Below are 15,871 nucleotides of genomic sequence, written 5' to 3' on the forward strand. Positions count from 1 at the left end.
AGTACTACAGCTGAAACTAGTAGGCATCATTCTTTTCTGATGAATAAAAAATCATCTTTGTTAGTAAGCCAGTGTTTGGACGTATATGTCAATCGGCAGCAGAGAAATTGAAACCCGATTGGCGTGTTTAAACGTACATGCCAATTGACAGCATAGAAATTGAAACCTGAAATGGGTGGATTGTTAGTTACCATTTTTTTTTTTTCATATCTTGAAGATTTCATTCATCTCAATGCATGTTATTTTTTTTTCTCCGTAGGACATGTTTTCGAGGGGGGTAAAACCCAAAGGCAGGGGAGCTCCGAAGAAGGCTCCTGCTAAAAAGGTGTGCTTGCAAATCATGAAACTTCTTATTTTCCAAGTATCTCCTTGTTTTTGTGGACTTTTCATTGCCTTTTTGGTTTGGGTCTTTCAGCAGAAAATGCCGACTGCCGTTGCTAGTGAAGAGGAAGAGGATGAGGTGCTTGAGTTGAAAGAACGACTGACAGCATATAACATTGATTCTCCTTCAGATCAAACAGGTATATGATCATCCATGTGCAGTAAGCTTTCAGATCAAAGCGAAGCTGAGAATAAGGTGTTAGTTGATTGCAAATTGATAACCAGTAGATGCACATCCATGGAGTTTTCGCTTGTGATTGTTGAGAAACTATTTGGCTGCAAGAAGGCATTGGATCATGTTGTTAATGAGAACTTTAAATAGACATATAACTATTATGTTAGCATTGTACTTTTGTGAATAGAAATGAATGATTGTGTTTGATTGAATGAATGAACGATTTAGCCATGAAGTATTTATCTATATTAGCTTATATGAGTTATCATGGTGTACTACGATGGTAAGAGCTGCCATTACTAATTAAATTTTTTATTAACAATAGGCATTAGCTACGGCTATCAGCCGTAACCCTTTGTTGAAAATCGTAGCTATATCCTTTTGTTATGGTTCTCATTTTACTTTTAGCTACAGGTAAAATCCGTAGCTGTATATAATTTTTAGCTACGAACAATATTGCTATGACTTTAATCCGTACCTATAGCTTCATTAGCTACGGCTATTAACCATAGCCTTATATCTGAAAACCGTAGCTGTTGCTAATTTAGGCCTATTGCTACGGTTCTTGGTTAACTTTTAGCTACAGATATAATCTGTAGTTGTAAAACTTTAGTGCTACAGAAGCAACGGGTAGCCATAGACAATATGGCGTGGCTTTAATCCGTACCTATAGTTTCATTAGCTACGGCTATTAACCGTAGCCTTGCATCGGAAAACCGTAGCTGTTAGTATTAGTCCTATTGCTACGGTTTTTGCTGAACTTTTAACTATAAATATAATCCGTAGCTGTAAAACTTTAGCACTACGGAAGCAATGGCTACGGATTTAATTCGTATGCATTTTTTCTATGGCTACGAATTGTATCCGTAGCCATATCTTCCAGACCTATGGTTATAGCCTCAATGGCTACGGGCGTGCTACAAATTTTAACCGTAGCTAGAATCTTTTAGCTACGGTTTTCATTCGTAGCCTTTGCCCTGTTTTTCTGGTAGTAATCATACAATCACCTAACATAGAAGCAATCAAGTCAGGTATTATATCGATCTGATTGACCAAGGGAAACCTTGGACAAACCAACACTGGATGCAAACATCCCATGTAATTCTAACTATTGTCGATCACTCCTATTTCTGTCTTAGTAAGTCACATAAGCCGGGAATTGTCAACTATGGTATCCATCCCTTGCTTCAACAATTGTCGAGGCTCGATCTTATTCATCGATAGTTTAATACATACAAAGTACATATATAATAATAGACAAGTATCAACAAATATATCAAACTTAGATCAATACAAAGCAATATATGCAACGGCATATCAATATGAATCCGCAAGTAGTCAAAACACAAATGCATGAAAGATGCCTAATACAAGATGTACACTAGACACCATTTGCCGTAAGCAATCATCATCATAAACCATAACAAAACTCCAATGAGATAAATATTATATACGATTAACACATCAAGGTGGGCCCCATGGTCACCGTCTCACCCACACTGGAAGCTGATTGCGTACTAAGTAACTCAGAAAGATTTTGTGGTACTGAGTGAACTGTTGGGCCCACCGTGAATGTATTTGGATTATCCAGGCCGTCCATCCAAATTTTCATCTCATTTTATGAGTTCAAACCAATTTTGAAGCATAGACAGAGCTTAAGTGGACCACACTAAAGGAAACAGTGGGGATAATGACGTCCATCATTGAAAACTTCCTATGACCTAGGCTGATTTTTATTTGTCATCAAACTTGTTCATAGGGTTAAAAAACACGGATGAAAGGAAAACACAAATCTCAGCTTAATACAAAATTTTCGTTGAACCAAGAGCTTTTCAACAGTATACATTCAATTCACACTGTTTCTTTTATTGCAGTGCACTTGAGCTTTTGGATATTGTTTAAATTTTGGGACCATGGCCTAAAATGATATAGAAATACGGATTGACGGAGTGGATATGATACATGCATCACATTGGGCCCACACAGTTTACTCAATCGGTAAGCGTAATCAGATTTCGACGCAGCCAAGCAGCGCTCGAGTCTCAACTAATTCGCACCACAGACAGTGGTTATGGAGAAATTCCCAGGGACCACTTTAAGAAAATCTAAGCCGATGATAAGTACAAATAAGGCTGCATGAATGGAAATTAGGAATATCAGCTTGATCCAAAACTTTTGGGGCTACAAAAACCTTTTAATTTTTATTCATCAGTTTTTAAAGAGGTGTGGCGTAGAGTATATTCTGATAATTCTATAAAAATGAGACATGTATAATGATCAAGTGGACTACACCTGAGAGATTTCTTTTAATGATCAATAAATTAAAAACTTTGGATGTGAGAAAAGGTATTAACGGTGTTGATCACTGTATTTAATAAAGGTTGGCCCTATTTCAAGATCCAATATGACAACCGAAATCTAGGGGCATAACTCTAATAAAATAAAAATAAAAATAAAAATTGAAAGATGAGTCCTCGACCAAAGCTGCGAAAGCTTCGAGTACCTACTTTCATCGTGAAATTACAACATTAAGCCCCTGAATTGTAAACCACTTTATTTAGAGACCATTTCATCTGTCACCAATCTAGAATATCCCTCTGCAACATCGTTCCCACTTCAGCTCTTGGTAGAGTACGCCGACACCTGCATACGACTCTTGACTTTTATACAATTGAAAAAGTAATTTTTTTCTAGTGTCAACACAATGTTACCATCATAATAGTAAAAACCTAAAATATATTATTTATAGCATGTTATTGTATACACATACAATTATACTTGGCAGAATAACATTTGTTTCTGCTAGCTGAATGTGTAAGTAGGAGAAAATTCTCATTCGTGTTTTTTTTTTTTTTTTTATTTACTGATTACATTAGTAAAGGAAATAGACAATTATTATAAATTGCTTTATTTGTCTGATGACATCAGCTGCATTTGATAACACTAATGATATTGCTTACGTTGTTTGTTTTATCCAAAACAAATTATAAATATGATAATTTTACAATGTAATTAAGATAATTACAAATTCTTTTATCTATCTCTTATTAGATGTGCATTTGACCCTTTAATTATGTGTTGTAATAGTTGTTTAAATAAACACTGATATTACCATCTAAATTGGTAATTGGTAAGACAAACAGGCTCCCAAGGGCATTTCCATAGTATAAACAAAACCCAAGTGGAATCTTTTTCTAGAAAATCCTATGAAACAGCTGTGAGTGGGCTGTGTTGGAGTTGCCATGCGACAGCTGATAGTTTTGCAGTGAGAGGTGATGGAAAGCTATGTGCCCATGCACAGTGCCATCTAATTAAGGTTCTTATAATCAAGAGGGTAACGATGATAACATAGGCAGAAATGATTCCACGATTCAGCAAAACTCTGGCAGATGATGGCGTAGTGGGACCTCCTGAGCAACTGCCCATCACCACTGGGTGCTACTCAGAATGTGAGAGTTGGATAGCAAACTTCTCGTGCTGCGGACACCACACACCAGAGACAATTTACCATGGTTACGCAAACAGAAGCCACAATAGCTTGTCAGAATGCCAAAAAAACTACTGAAAAGCCCAAACAAGAGTAGACGCCCCAGCTGTGATCATCTATATGATCAGAGGATTTGATTGTATGAGAATGAATGTTCATCCATGGCTGCTTTGCATTGGAGAGTTCCTCTTAAATGGGAAAATGATCTGGACAGAAATAATTCCAATTTCATGAACAAAAAAAGGAAGTGAATTTTATACCTTAATTGATTAAGAACATGTGAAATATTCTTTCTTTTAAGTCTACAAATTCTACAACAGAAACTCTTACACAAAAGCTATCCCCATTCCCACATCCACACAACCGACATCTCTATCTGAGAAGGAGAATAATACAAAGGCAGGGATGGAAAATTGACTGCTGAATACACACTTGGGCAATGGCTGCTCCAGTTTGTCACTGTACTCTCCCCATCTGTAATCTGGAAAGGGATCTCAAGTGGGTTCTGATGTCAGCTGGTCAGATCGTCCCTGCAATTGCCCATCTTCATTGTTCCATGAGGGGTCCACCTGAGGAAGCTGATACTCATCCGGCTTCAGTGCCAAAGCAAAATCTGGCAGTGCAGGGGCCGTCTCTAGAATCCTGGAAATCCCGCAGCAGTAACCATGTCAGCTGTTGGTAATACAAGTGGTAATGTCTGCTGATATGTAAGCATGCATATGCTTATCATGTCAGCTGTCGTTAATACAAGTGGTACTGTCTGCTGATATGTAAGCATGCATGTGCTTAACATGTATGACTGCAACGGAGCTAAACGTGCCACTAAAATCCAGGCTGCATTCAATGTGAGGCCTGATATTCATTGGGCATCCCTCGTGAGCTTCAAAGGCATGATGGAGGCTGAAGGCACCCAACTCATGTCTTTGTAGTCTGAATGGATATATGTATGGACACACTTATGTATCAACATGTACATTTATTGTATATGTATGTAAATAACATGCCATTAGTGAAACTTCATCTTTTGAAAATTGTTGTTGAGGTACAAAATGATAACAACAAAAATAACAATAAAGGAAAATACTATGAAATTAATTATAAAGATAATGGTTGCTTGAAGATTATTGGAGGCAGTTTCGATCAGAGTGGCTGCTCATACCTTCTATTTTTATCTTTTACTATAATTTTACACAGATTACAAATTCAAGCAGGGGGAAACATGACACTAGCATTTAGAGAGTGAAATCCGAATTTGTACTTACTTTTCCTGACTGTACAGATCCCGGTTGATGCGCACCTTGCTGTTGGTGTCTTTTGGGATCTTCTCTGAGAGATATTTCATAGTTCCCCAAAGAGGTGCGTTCCTGCAGGCAGGCATCAGTAGCTAAAAAGAGTTAAAGAAGAGGAAACAGAGAATCCAACTGAAGGAGCAAAATGGGGCATCATTAGCTAAAAGAGTTAAAAAAGAGGAAACAGAGCATTCAACTGAAGGACCAAAATGGTAACACATGCTGATCTAGAAGCTCAAAAGACTCGGGCAATTTTTCCTTCTGAGAACATTTGATTTCTTTCATTTCTCAAATGCTTAAATGAGTTTCTCTAAAGGTTTCAGGAAAAAAAAAAAAAACTTAGTTAATATCGGGTTGAGACTCGATTTGGTGAGTTTATCAACACACATGATCAAGTTTAGTTTCTTGGCTTTCTGCTCAGACCTGCAAAACAATCATTGCAAGCCAAATACGATTTCAAGTTTTCAACCATGCCAATTCGAATGGCTATATCCATGTTAGCATAATCCAAAGCATTGCAATGCATGCTTTCATGTTTCAAAGCTTCAGCGATCGTCCCAAAATTTTGGATTCTATATACTCCAAACCAAAGGGAAATGAGTGCATGGTCCGAGACCTTGGTTTCCAAAAGTCATAGAAAGCAGAGGCTACAGAGGGGTAAAGAAGAAACTAGTTTAGTACTCGAATGGTGTAGAATCACAAGATTCTAAAGGAGTGAGAATCGATTCCATCCCAGACAAGAAAGAGCAACACATGATTCAAGAAAGATGCAAATCTGGGAGGGTGTTACCAACCGTGATGTAGGAGGAGCCATGTTGAATGCTTCACAGGCCTTCTTACTTTCTTTGAAGAAATCCTCTGCTGCTTGGAGAGATGCTACTGCCATCCCATGAGATTTCTCCGTGTTCCCCTCGTCAAGGATTAACCCATGATAATAATATGCTGCAGCCTGATAAATAATTATGTAAATGCATTGTAAGTTACAATTCAGAGAAGCAAATACAACAAAGAACGGGAAACACCGGTTTTGGTGTTGATCTAGTGATGGTGATAAACACCTAGAGCAGGTGGTCATGAGTTCATGGACCAACTTGAAACTCAGGAATTGACTTTGGTTTCTCCATGCCCTGGGTACTGAGCCCAAATACCATTAAAAAAACAAAAGAAAGCCAGGTCCATCAGGAGAGGAGGTCCATATCGTGGTTCGGTCATCTATTGGTAATTTGAAAGGCATCAATGTTCTCTGGAGAGGAGCTTGTGGGTCAGTCAGTAACAGCTAAAATTTGATTTTGCAGTGACCAACAGGTGGATATTTCTCTTGCTTACATGTTCAAATGCCAATGTGTTAGTATGTGGCGTATGATCTATTGTCAAAAGAAGGGAAAATTAAAAATAAAAAAGATTATGGAATAGAAGAAATCAAGGGGTCGGCTTGTTTTCAAGTGGTCTGTCCTGTTCAGTGTCAGGTGTTTAGGTAGCCTGTTGACTTTTAATGTCAAACTTTAAGCCTGTAAGTTATGCAATACGACTTTGTCATGCAAACTACACATGTGACTGTTTACTTTATGGCCCTGCAATGATGGAAGCATGGTCTTGTACATGCATTTCGTGGACAAGATAAATGAAATCTACAACTACAGTTAGAAGTTCAAGATTCTTAAACACGAGTCAAGTCCAACGAGAGGATTCACGGGGTACCCCCTGCTTGAATCGTCATTCAAGCAGACAAAAGCTTTATATTCTGTCATCAAGGTGTCGTTAACAATACATGCTGGGTTGTTTACAGTTTGGGATGATATCTTGACCCATGAGTGATGTCATAAGCATAACCCTTATCTTTCCTCATATTCCAGGCCATGTGCATTACCATAGGTGTAGCATAATCTAGGGAGTGAAGGAGCTTCCACAACATCATAGTGACCAAAGGCACCACAATTTGATAGAGCAGCAAAAGATCTTCAAACCATGCTAAGAGAAACCAAGATATTCTAAAATTGTAACAGTTGGTATAAATATATTTATGTATCTAGCTGTATATGATAGGAAGAACAAAAGAGACACAAGGAGCTGATGCTTCCCCGCCAACCATTTGTAAATAAAAAAGGAATAATGGAAGGTACCTTTGCTTCAGCATGTTTCCACTTCACATAGAGCTGATGCTTTTCTCCCCAACCATTTGTTAATGGAAGGTGCACTATATTCTCTTGAGCCTACATAAAATAAATTAACATTCAAAACATGAATGATTCATGAGAAGCTCCAAACTTATGATATGATTTTTTTTCAAAAGTTATAATATGAGTAATACAGAAGCAACACAAATGATTTGAGTAGAGGTATCAGAGCATGTATCCATGGGTCTAACACCAATATGCACCATCCATATTGGACAATGACCACTTGGTATCATTGTATTGGTACAGTTGTTGACTGATCTGGTGCCGATATCAGCAATACATGCAAAAGATGGAACATAATGCTACGTTAAAAAACCGATGTGTATTGGTGATATGAGTTATATAAGATGTTTTTAAATCCATGACAACCAATCATACAGGTTTTATGAAATAATTCTACATTAGAGGGGATCACATAGTCGTGCTGGAAACACAAACTAGAACTGTCCTGGAAGCATAAAACATAAGTTATTGGGAATAGCAGGGGGATTCCGGTAATCATGATCACAAATCTCACACTTGAATTTTCTGTTATCAAATCATCTAGCTAGAAAATTTTAAATCTCAAATATATCAAGTAAAAACTATATAGCATGTGGAGCTAAGCCATGTGAGTTTTGCAAACACTACAAGCTGTTAGGCTGACATGGTTTTTAGGAACCTTTATCATACTCAAATGTGGATGCAAGATGCAACTAACGAAATCTCTGGAGACTTAACCACAAAGGATTTGGTGGAAAAGGAAAATCAATGCAAGCGTACAAAAGCACCATATGATTGGTATGATGTTGTCAACAATACTTAATAGAGAATGTATTAATACCATATTCCAGTACTTCACCATCTCGCATGCAAGTCTCCGTTTTACCGCCAGAGTAGCCTTAGCACTATCAATTGCTAGTCCAAGTTGAATATCAACGCCCTATATCAGCCATGTGGGAAAAAAACAAGAGGTAAAGCATAAGTGCCATAGTAGGTAATGGTCTATTCACAGGACAGAATCCAACAAGTTGTCCTGTTTCCGTAGAAACAAGAAACATGCATGCATGCAACGCAATTCAGTGAAAATAGATTTCAAGAATTGCTAGTATCCTATAAATTAGGACGAACTGCTTCCAAAGGCAAAGTAAATCATGACCCACATATAATCATTTTGATTACTCAAATCACAAAACATATTAATCTAAAGAAAACACAGTGCAGAGCTCGATAGAGTGGTCGCATCGTAAATCCTCAGGTAACATGGCACCACTAAATGAAAACTCTTTAAACATTATGAGCATTTCCTTTTTTCTTTTTTCTTTTTTTAAAGTAGTAAGAAAACAAATTGAAGCAAAGCTTTATTGTTAATTGGGGATAGAGGTTTTTTAGAAACCAAGCACCACGTGCATACCTACAGTTAAATGCTCAGAATAACTTAATTAACCGAATTGCAGAAATAAAAACAGAACAGAAAGATAGAATGGTCATTTTTGTTTTGGGTGTGGGAAGGAATTTTACACAAACCAGTGAGGAAAGATAGCTGAACCAAATGACATCTCTTCATTGAGAAAAGTTACACTAGTGAGAATGAGAATCAGTTTCTAATTTACTATTCAACATCAAACCAAATCGATAAATTGTCTTCAACTTGCAGTCCAAGAATCATATGGGCAAAAAGATACAACTGACAAATGCTCCAAAACTTTTATGCAACATAATTTAAAAAAAAAAAAAAAACGGTTGCCATTCCTTGGTCAATGGTTTAATATATGGTGAATTTATAACTATTATATGCTTCTCAAAATTGAGATTCCATGCCCCCAACTTTCCAAATAATTTGGCTTCAGCTTCCGAGAACATAAACAAAAATAGTTTATACCTCATCCTTTATCATGAATACAAACCATGGCCATGGATAGAGGTACCAAAAATGCCATGCACTGCAAAGGAAGTATCAAATGGACATATTAGTGAGTACCTGGCCTAATGCTTGCTGACAAAGAGCTTGTAACACTCCTTCTGACAGGTCTACTGGAAGATTTGTCCTGCAGTAACAACGATTGCCACAATGATCACTATATTTGCAAAACTTAACCATGATGAATCAACATGGCAACCATGATTATCCTATAACTCTAAAGTCTAAACATCATTCAGAGCCAACACCCAGTGTCGTGTTATGTTCAGAGACTATAAATTGATTAAGATGAGAACAAACTCCTAAGTAAAGTTAACAATGAAGAAAATAAAAAAAATCATCAATAAACCTGAGGTCGGGAGGTATCTGAGGGAGAACATGTCTGATCGCACAATCCAAATATCCTGCTGCCTTCAAGAAAATATCAACAGAATTTCGTCTGCTCTCTGCTACAAAGAGCACAGAAGAAAAAAAAAATGATAACATGCAGCAATAGCAATCAAGGTAAGAGTAAAGAATGTGCACTAGGGTGCGAAACAGAAATTGGTATTAGGCAGCAAAAAGGTAGATAAAAAACACCATAGTTAGAATAGAAGAGTCAGTAACATGAACATTACATCCACAGGAGAGAAGCCATAATGCCAAACTATGATAAAGATAACGAGGTAGTTACATATGCAAGAGAAGTGATAACGAGAACTAAAGTTCAACACATTTTGTTCACATCATACTTTTTGAACAGACATGACTTCCAAAACAGACATTTGACAGTTTCCAGGAGTCTGCACCAGTCTAAATTGCAAACAATGTGGTTTTTTTAAATATAAAGTCACGTTATCATTTGACAGAGTTTTCTTAAAATGTTAAAAGCTATCAGTTATGCTGTGAAACTGGCTCGAATGACATCACATACCCAAATTGCAGGAACACTAACAGCCATTGCATAGTGTTTTCCAATGTTGGCAATGCTTAGAAAATCCCAACAAAATAAGAAAAACTAATCCTTGCCAAGGGTGACAGTAATGAAGCATGTGTACACAAAGATGTGTGTGTAAATATAAATGGTAAATTATTTAAATCTCTGGATTTCATGAAAGTTGCAGCTCAATTAGCTTCAGGTTCATTGGGTTTTCAGGCCTGGCAAGTCAAGGATCAAACTTGGGCCATGTTAGAGTTGATTGCCATAATCTTAGTAGATTAATATCATCATCTAGCAGCCTCATCCAAACTAATTAGTATAATCTTAGATTAGTATCCTGTAGATATGGGTCCAGCTGTGTATACAACTGTTACATATCATGCTATTAAAAAATGGTAACAACCATTGCGTAGTGTTAACAGTGGGATCTGTTACTTGTTACAGGGTTGTAACGCCCATTGTGAAGAACAATGCCTGTAATGGGCCCAATATGGGAGCATAACAGGCCTACGTGGGCCCATAACGGACCAATAGAGGGCCTTCACAGTTTCTTCTTTTTTGTTTTTTACTGTTATAGCCTGTATTGTAACAGCGACAAGGTTGGCTGTTACTACCACCATTGCCATTACTGAATACCTAGGTATATTCGTATCATCTAGTTTCGTATACTGTGCATAGATACAGTTGCTCTAATCTTAATAAAGTACAAAAGCTTTACACAATATAGTGTCTATTCACAGGCCAACATGTTCACATACAATTACTAATTGGGCCAGGTTGGATCTAGCTCATGGGTCTGTCCAGAAGGGTTATGCCAGGCCGGGCTTGGGCCATGACAATAATAAGGTATATTAGTCGTGTGTGCATTTCTGTGCATGCCTGTCCACTCATGGGTTAGATATCATTAATATACATGTAGAAATTGTTTAACAGGTCAGGCCTGCGCTTGACAAAATTTTAATACGGTCAGGCCCATGCCTAAAATATTTTGCCCATTTCAGATTGGGCTCAGGCTCGCACTTGGCCTTGCATATGAGGCCTAACCTACTGATATCTATAGCTGTAACACTGAGAAAGAAGCAGCATTCTATGTTCAGTTTAACTGATTCATAGAACATTGATTTTAAACTGTTTTGCATTAAATGTATATGCTAGGAGAAACAGAGAAGTGTTTTTTTTTTTTTTTTTAAGGGCCGTAATGACTAGAACAAATGGTCACTCTCTATAGACGCACCTTCTGACACTTTTGGCTGATAACCATCTGTAGAAGTTTTAGGAAGAAGCAATAAATTGGCCTGTGATAAGGATAGCGTGGCCATCAAGTGAAGAACTGATAATACCTCATACCAAGCATTTGGCATGGCTGTTTCCTGCAAGGATGTGAGCAGTATTAGGCAGGTGACATCTAGCTCAAAAGATTTCGAAAAATGAATGGGTATTGACCAAAAAAAAAAAAAAGCTATACTGATTCACACCTCTGCATCATCCTCCTGATTAATCCACAAAAAATGTACCATGTGCTTTGGGTTACTTCCTGCACAATAAAGACATGCAACTGACAATGACTAAACTGAATTGGCTATATATACTTGGTAAAACATAACAAAGTTGTTTGTTTTCGAGATGTAGAGCTTGACTTACCATATTTTACTAATCCCAGTAGAACTGGCAAGTAATCTTCAAGAGCCTGTTGAAGATCAGCCAATGTTGAGCCTCCTGCAGACATCAGTTTCATCCAGTTCTATCAGTATCATGCTTAATCTACCTAACTGACTGAGGTTCTTCGAGGTTCAACTAACCATGGCGTGTCGCTGTTTTCCTCCGTGGCTTTCTAGCTACTGGAGCTTCTTGTCCAGCCATGACAACTATTCTAGTTCTAAGAGCAGAGAGACGTTCGACTAAACTTTTAGACAACCGATCACCTAATGGCTGAGAAAAATCAATGGGCTTAGGGATGCGTAATCCAGGTACAAAAACGGCCACTTCCCCCACATTGCCAGGCCGCCTTCTATTCCCGTCACCATCATTTGGTGTTGATACTAGGCATCCCATATCTTCGGATTGTTCTTGCTGAAACAGAAGTAAAACAGAACAGAATATCATAAGAAAAGCAGTCTTTCCAAGTATACCAAGATAAACTAAATTTGCTGACCAATGAGCAAAATTCAAGCATCACTAACTTATCTGCAGGTAATTGGAAAATCAAATGACAGGAAAGATAAGAAGGTCAGAAGATGTTGTGATTCAAAATCCTCAGAGTTCAAGAAAATTCAAGAAACTGGAGAATCTTACAGAAGCAGAGAAAACATGTCTATAAATCTTTACAATCAACAACTGTTAAGGAGGTTTGTTTCACATGCTGTTATAACATGTATAAGAAAAAGGAGTCAAAATTCCAAAGTCTGTATAAGCTTTTTTTTTTTTTTTTTTTTAAAAAAAAAAAAAACTTTTTAACCTTTCTTTCTTCTTTTTGTAAAACCAAAATAACCCCAAAGAAAAAGAAAAAAAGATATCAACCAGAGGTAGTCCATGTCAAGAAAATGTTGCCATTGACAATCAGAGAGAAAAATAATAAAATTAAACCTGAAGAGCAGCAGGGGATGCACAAGACTCATTTAAGCCATTAAAAGTATCCAAAAGATTTTTACAAAAGTCAGATTTAATAAACCTATATTCATATGAGTTTTTTCCTCTTTTACTATTTCCTTTTTTCTTCAAAAACCGAAATTCCCCTTCTAGAGAAGCAAGACATAACGAAGAGATAAAACATAAGATTGGTATATTCACCACAAGCAAATATTAATGGAAATGAGTTGAATAACAAACAGAGGAGCAGGCAAACTAGAATTTATCTAAAAGACGCAGAAAACTAATCAAAATTCATGCACCCTAATCAAAATTTCTCTCTTCCTACTTTCCTTTTCTTCTTCTTTACATACCAAATTTCTCCTTTTAATGAAACAAGACAGAGATCGGAAGCACAGCAGTTCTCCTCACCTTTTCTGCGTATCAGGAGCTCAACCGATCCGTCAAAGCTTCTTTAGATCTCTGTAGAAATACTTCACAAGTCAGGACACGAGAAAGGAAGGGAAGAAAAAGAACCAAATCACGCGAAAGCCACGATGAAAGGACAGTTTTCAATAAATTTTTAAGCTCAAAGTCGGGTTCCTTTGACTTGTGGCAAGCAAAAGGTAAAAGTAAAGAAATTTCGAGAAAAAGGGGGAGAAACTTAAAGAAGCTTAAATTGATGAAATATAGTCCGTACGGCCAACAAGCAGATCTGATGCGTCTTCTTAAAAGAAATCGCAGATCCATAAGAAATGCTTAAAGCCTTTGAAAAATGGCAGTGAAAGTTTTCCAAGCGAATCGAAACAAGCAAAAGACAGAAGAAGAGTAAATGTAAATGCGAGTAGGCGTTCGAAAACATTGATTACCGTTCAGTTCGATGAAAATTCCAACTGTGAATGTTTGAAGATCATCAAAGGAGTATGCATTAAGCAAGAAAATAGAAAAATCGCAAACTTCACTACAATTAGAGGAAATTTAAGAAGCAGGTCTTGTACGATTAAGCTGAAACGAGGATTTAGAGATTCAACACTGCGATTTCAGATGAAGAATCGAAATCCTTCAAGAAACGACAATGGATTGCGCGAAACTGAGTAAAATCGAGCAAGAAAAAATCGAAAAAACAAGATCCGAGATATTTAAAAAAAAAAAGAAAAAAAAAAGAAGCTCCGATCTGCTCTTGTTACTTGCATGTTTCATAGAAAATCAATCTAATAGCTCTGAATTCCGAGCTCAAGACGAAATTTACCTCGTCCAGAACCCTGTATTCGACAGTTCTATAGAAATCTCCCTTCTTACAACAATTCCGTTGCGGAGTCAAACAGAGACTCCTACTGAGAGAAATAAAACCTAGAAATGGATAATTCCGTTGCGGAGATAATATAAAAAACCCCAGAAATGGAGGGTTTTATACAGAAATTAGACAGTTACAAGAGAGAGAGAGTCGTTGCGTTTGAGTAGCATTTTCACTACTAGCGTCCAAATGGCGTTCGAAGAGAAAGAGAGAGAGAGAGAGAGAGACGTTTTTTTTAAGGGCTATCTTTGGATGCTGGCGAAAGGCGTTTCGATCTGATGTCTGAGATGCAACGAAGCGTCTTCTATACAGCAAAACGAAAAGGTCTCGTGGAGAATGAATACATGAATGATGAATCGGAACCGCTCCTGTTTTATATCACCTATGCTGCCTGAACGTTACAACTGTTCATGTGCAGATGGATGCCACCTGTACGATTAAAACCCGTAGGTGGTCCTGTAAAATGCCAACTTCGTGGGCCACCTTCACTGACCAGATGGCTATATTTCATTGGCCGTGGACACAGCTCACCCAACCTGCCCACATAGGTGCAGTAGTCCATACGGCTCCCATGCGGATATTGTGCCAGGTGTCACCTACCTTCCACCGTACACGTGGAAGAGACAGGGATGTAGCTCCGGTGGCGCATGGATATTTTCAAAATTCAGGGTGATCGGACAATCCATCTTTTTAACCAATTTTGACCATTAATTTGAAGACCGGCATTCTGATGGCTATGATTGTCTGATTTTAGACCATCTCTACCATCCATAGCAGTCAAGATTAGATGGACAGTCACGATTCATTATCCGCTGCCACGTATACAAGGTTGTGTTATTCGATACTCTGGCCGCTAATGGTGATTGATACGCAGGCTAAAAGGTGGAACCCACTGTAAGTTTAATAACAACCAAAAAATGCGATTGGTTGAATTAACTTTTGATTCCTGGCTATTTTTCATCTCGCCGTTCAATAAATGTCTACCAATTCAATAGATAGAAAATCAAATGTGTACTTTTTACTTTATAACACATCTCCACTGGAACCCGTTAATTTATTCAATTCAATTCTGATTACGTAAATGCCATGGGTAGATTTTCTCAGTGCTTGCGTATCAGCCATCACACTCTGTCAGAGTATCTAATTCTTCGTCGCTGCGGAGCCGGCCCATAGAGGGACGGTTTCGATTCACTAATCACAACCATGCATGTTAGAAAAGTTACGTGAAGCTAGGAGACAGGTGCTGCTCGTACTTACATGTGCAGCTGCCGTGCTGCCACGTGGTGCCTTCGCACATCTCGTGATGTTTGTTAACTGGACCATTCCAAGTGCAGTGCACCGATTTCCTTATTTCGTGCATCGGACCATTTTAACACGTAGACAAATGACGAACGATCTGGGCCATGCATTAGCGCGGACTGACTCTAATAATTCAATTGGGACCACCGTCTGAAATTCGTAACTATCAGACCATCCTCACCGTCCAAGTGGGGACCATTTCATTTCAATGGTAGGTACCATCTATCTTTTCTGCTGTCCATTTCTTGGGCACACGTGTCGTACATGTACCTTCATCCAATCGTCCATGCCGTAAGATCAAGAAAAGAAAGGTAAAAGAACTGAAGGTAGGCAGTGTACAATAAATCTGAAAATTGCGTCTATGATTCACTGGCCTAATATTTTG

The 15,871-nt window shown here is 37.9% G+C and overlaps 1 protein-coding gene across 5 annotated transcripts; it reads right to left on the reverse strand.

Moving 5' to 3' along the window:
* Positions 1-4,269: 4,269 nt before the first annotated feature.
* Positions 4,270-14,517, reverse strand: LOC131242875 (uncharacterized). 5 transcript variants are annotated; one of them, XM_058241817.1, is made up of 13 exons: positions 14,416-14,517; positions 13,326-13,376; positions 12,128-12,398; positions 11,970-12,044; positions 11,804-11,862; positions 11,563-11,698; positions 9,759-9,858; positions 9,470-9,536; positions 8,333-8,431; positions 7,453-7,542; positions 6,127-6,281; positions 5,306-5,407; positions 4,270-4,685 (listed from the first exon to the last, which is right to left on the reverse strand). In XM_058241817.1, the coding sequence occupies exons 3-13, from the start codon at positions 12,378-12,380 to the stop codon at positions 4,538-4,540; spliced, it is 1,284 nt and encodes a 427-aa protein (XP_058097800.1). In that variant the 5' UTR covers positions 12,381-12,398; positions 13,326-13,376; positions 14,416-14,517; the 3' UTR covers positions 4,270-4,537. The 5 variants fall into 5 exon arrangements, with proteins under 5 accessions (XP_058097800.1, XP_058097799.1, XP_058097801.1 ...); XM_058241816.1 differs by lacking the exon at positions 14,416-14,517 and adding an exon at positions 14,143-14,407; XM_058241818.1 differs by lacking the exon at positions 14,416-14,517 and adding an exon at positions 14,143-14,406 and having other exon boundaries at positions 9,759-9,855.
* Positions 14,518-15,871: the final 1,354 nt, after the last annotated feature.

The sequence above is a fragment of the Magnolia sinica genome, chromosome 4 (genome assembly GCF_029962835.1).
Source record: "Magnolia sinica isolate HGM2019 chromosome 4, MsV1, whole genome shotgun sequence".
NCBI classification, from domain to species: Eukaryota; Viridiplantae; Streptophyta; class Magnoliopsida; order Magnoliales; family Magnoliaceae; genus Magnolia; species Magnolia sinica.

Excerpts from the sequence above, each read along its gene's own strand:
- LOC131242875 (XM_058241817.1), bottom strand. The coding sequence starts at position 12,380 with ATGGGATGCCTAGTATCAACACCAAATGATGGTGACGGGAATAGAAGG. Across the intron at positions 9,859-11,562 it reads TCAGCCAAAAGTGTCAGAAG|CAGAGAGCAGACGAAATTCT; the intron begins GTGCGTCTATAG and ends TGCTCTTTGTAG. Across the intron at positions 8,432-9,469 it reads GTCAGCAAGCATTAGGCCAG|GGCGTTGATATTCAACTTGG; the intron begins GTACTCACTAAT and ends TGGCTGATATAG.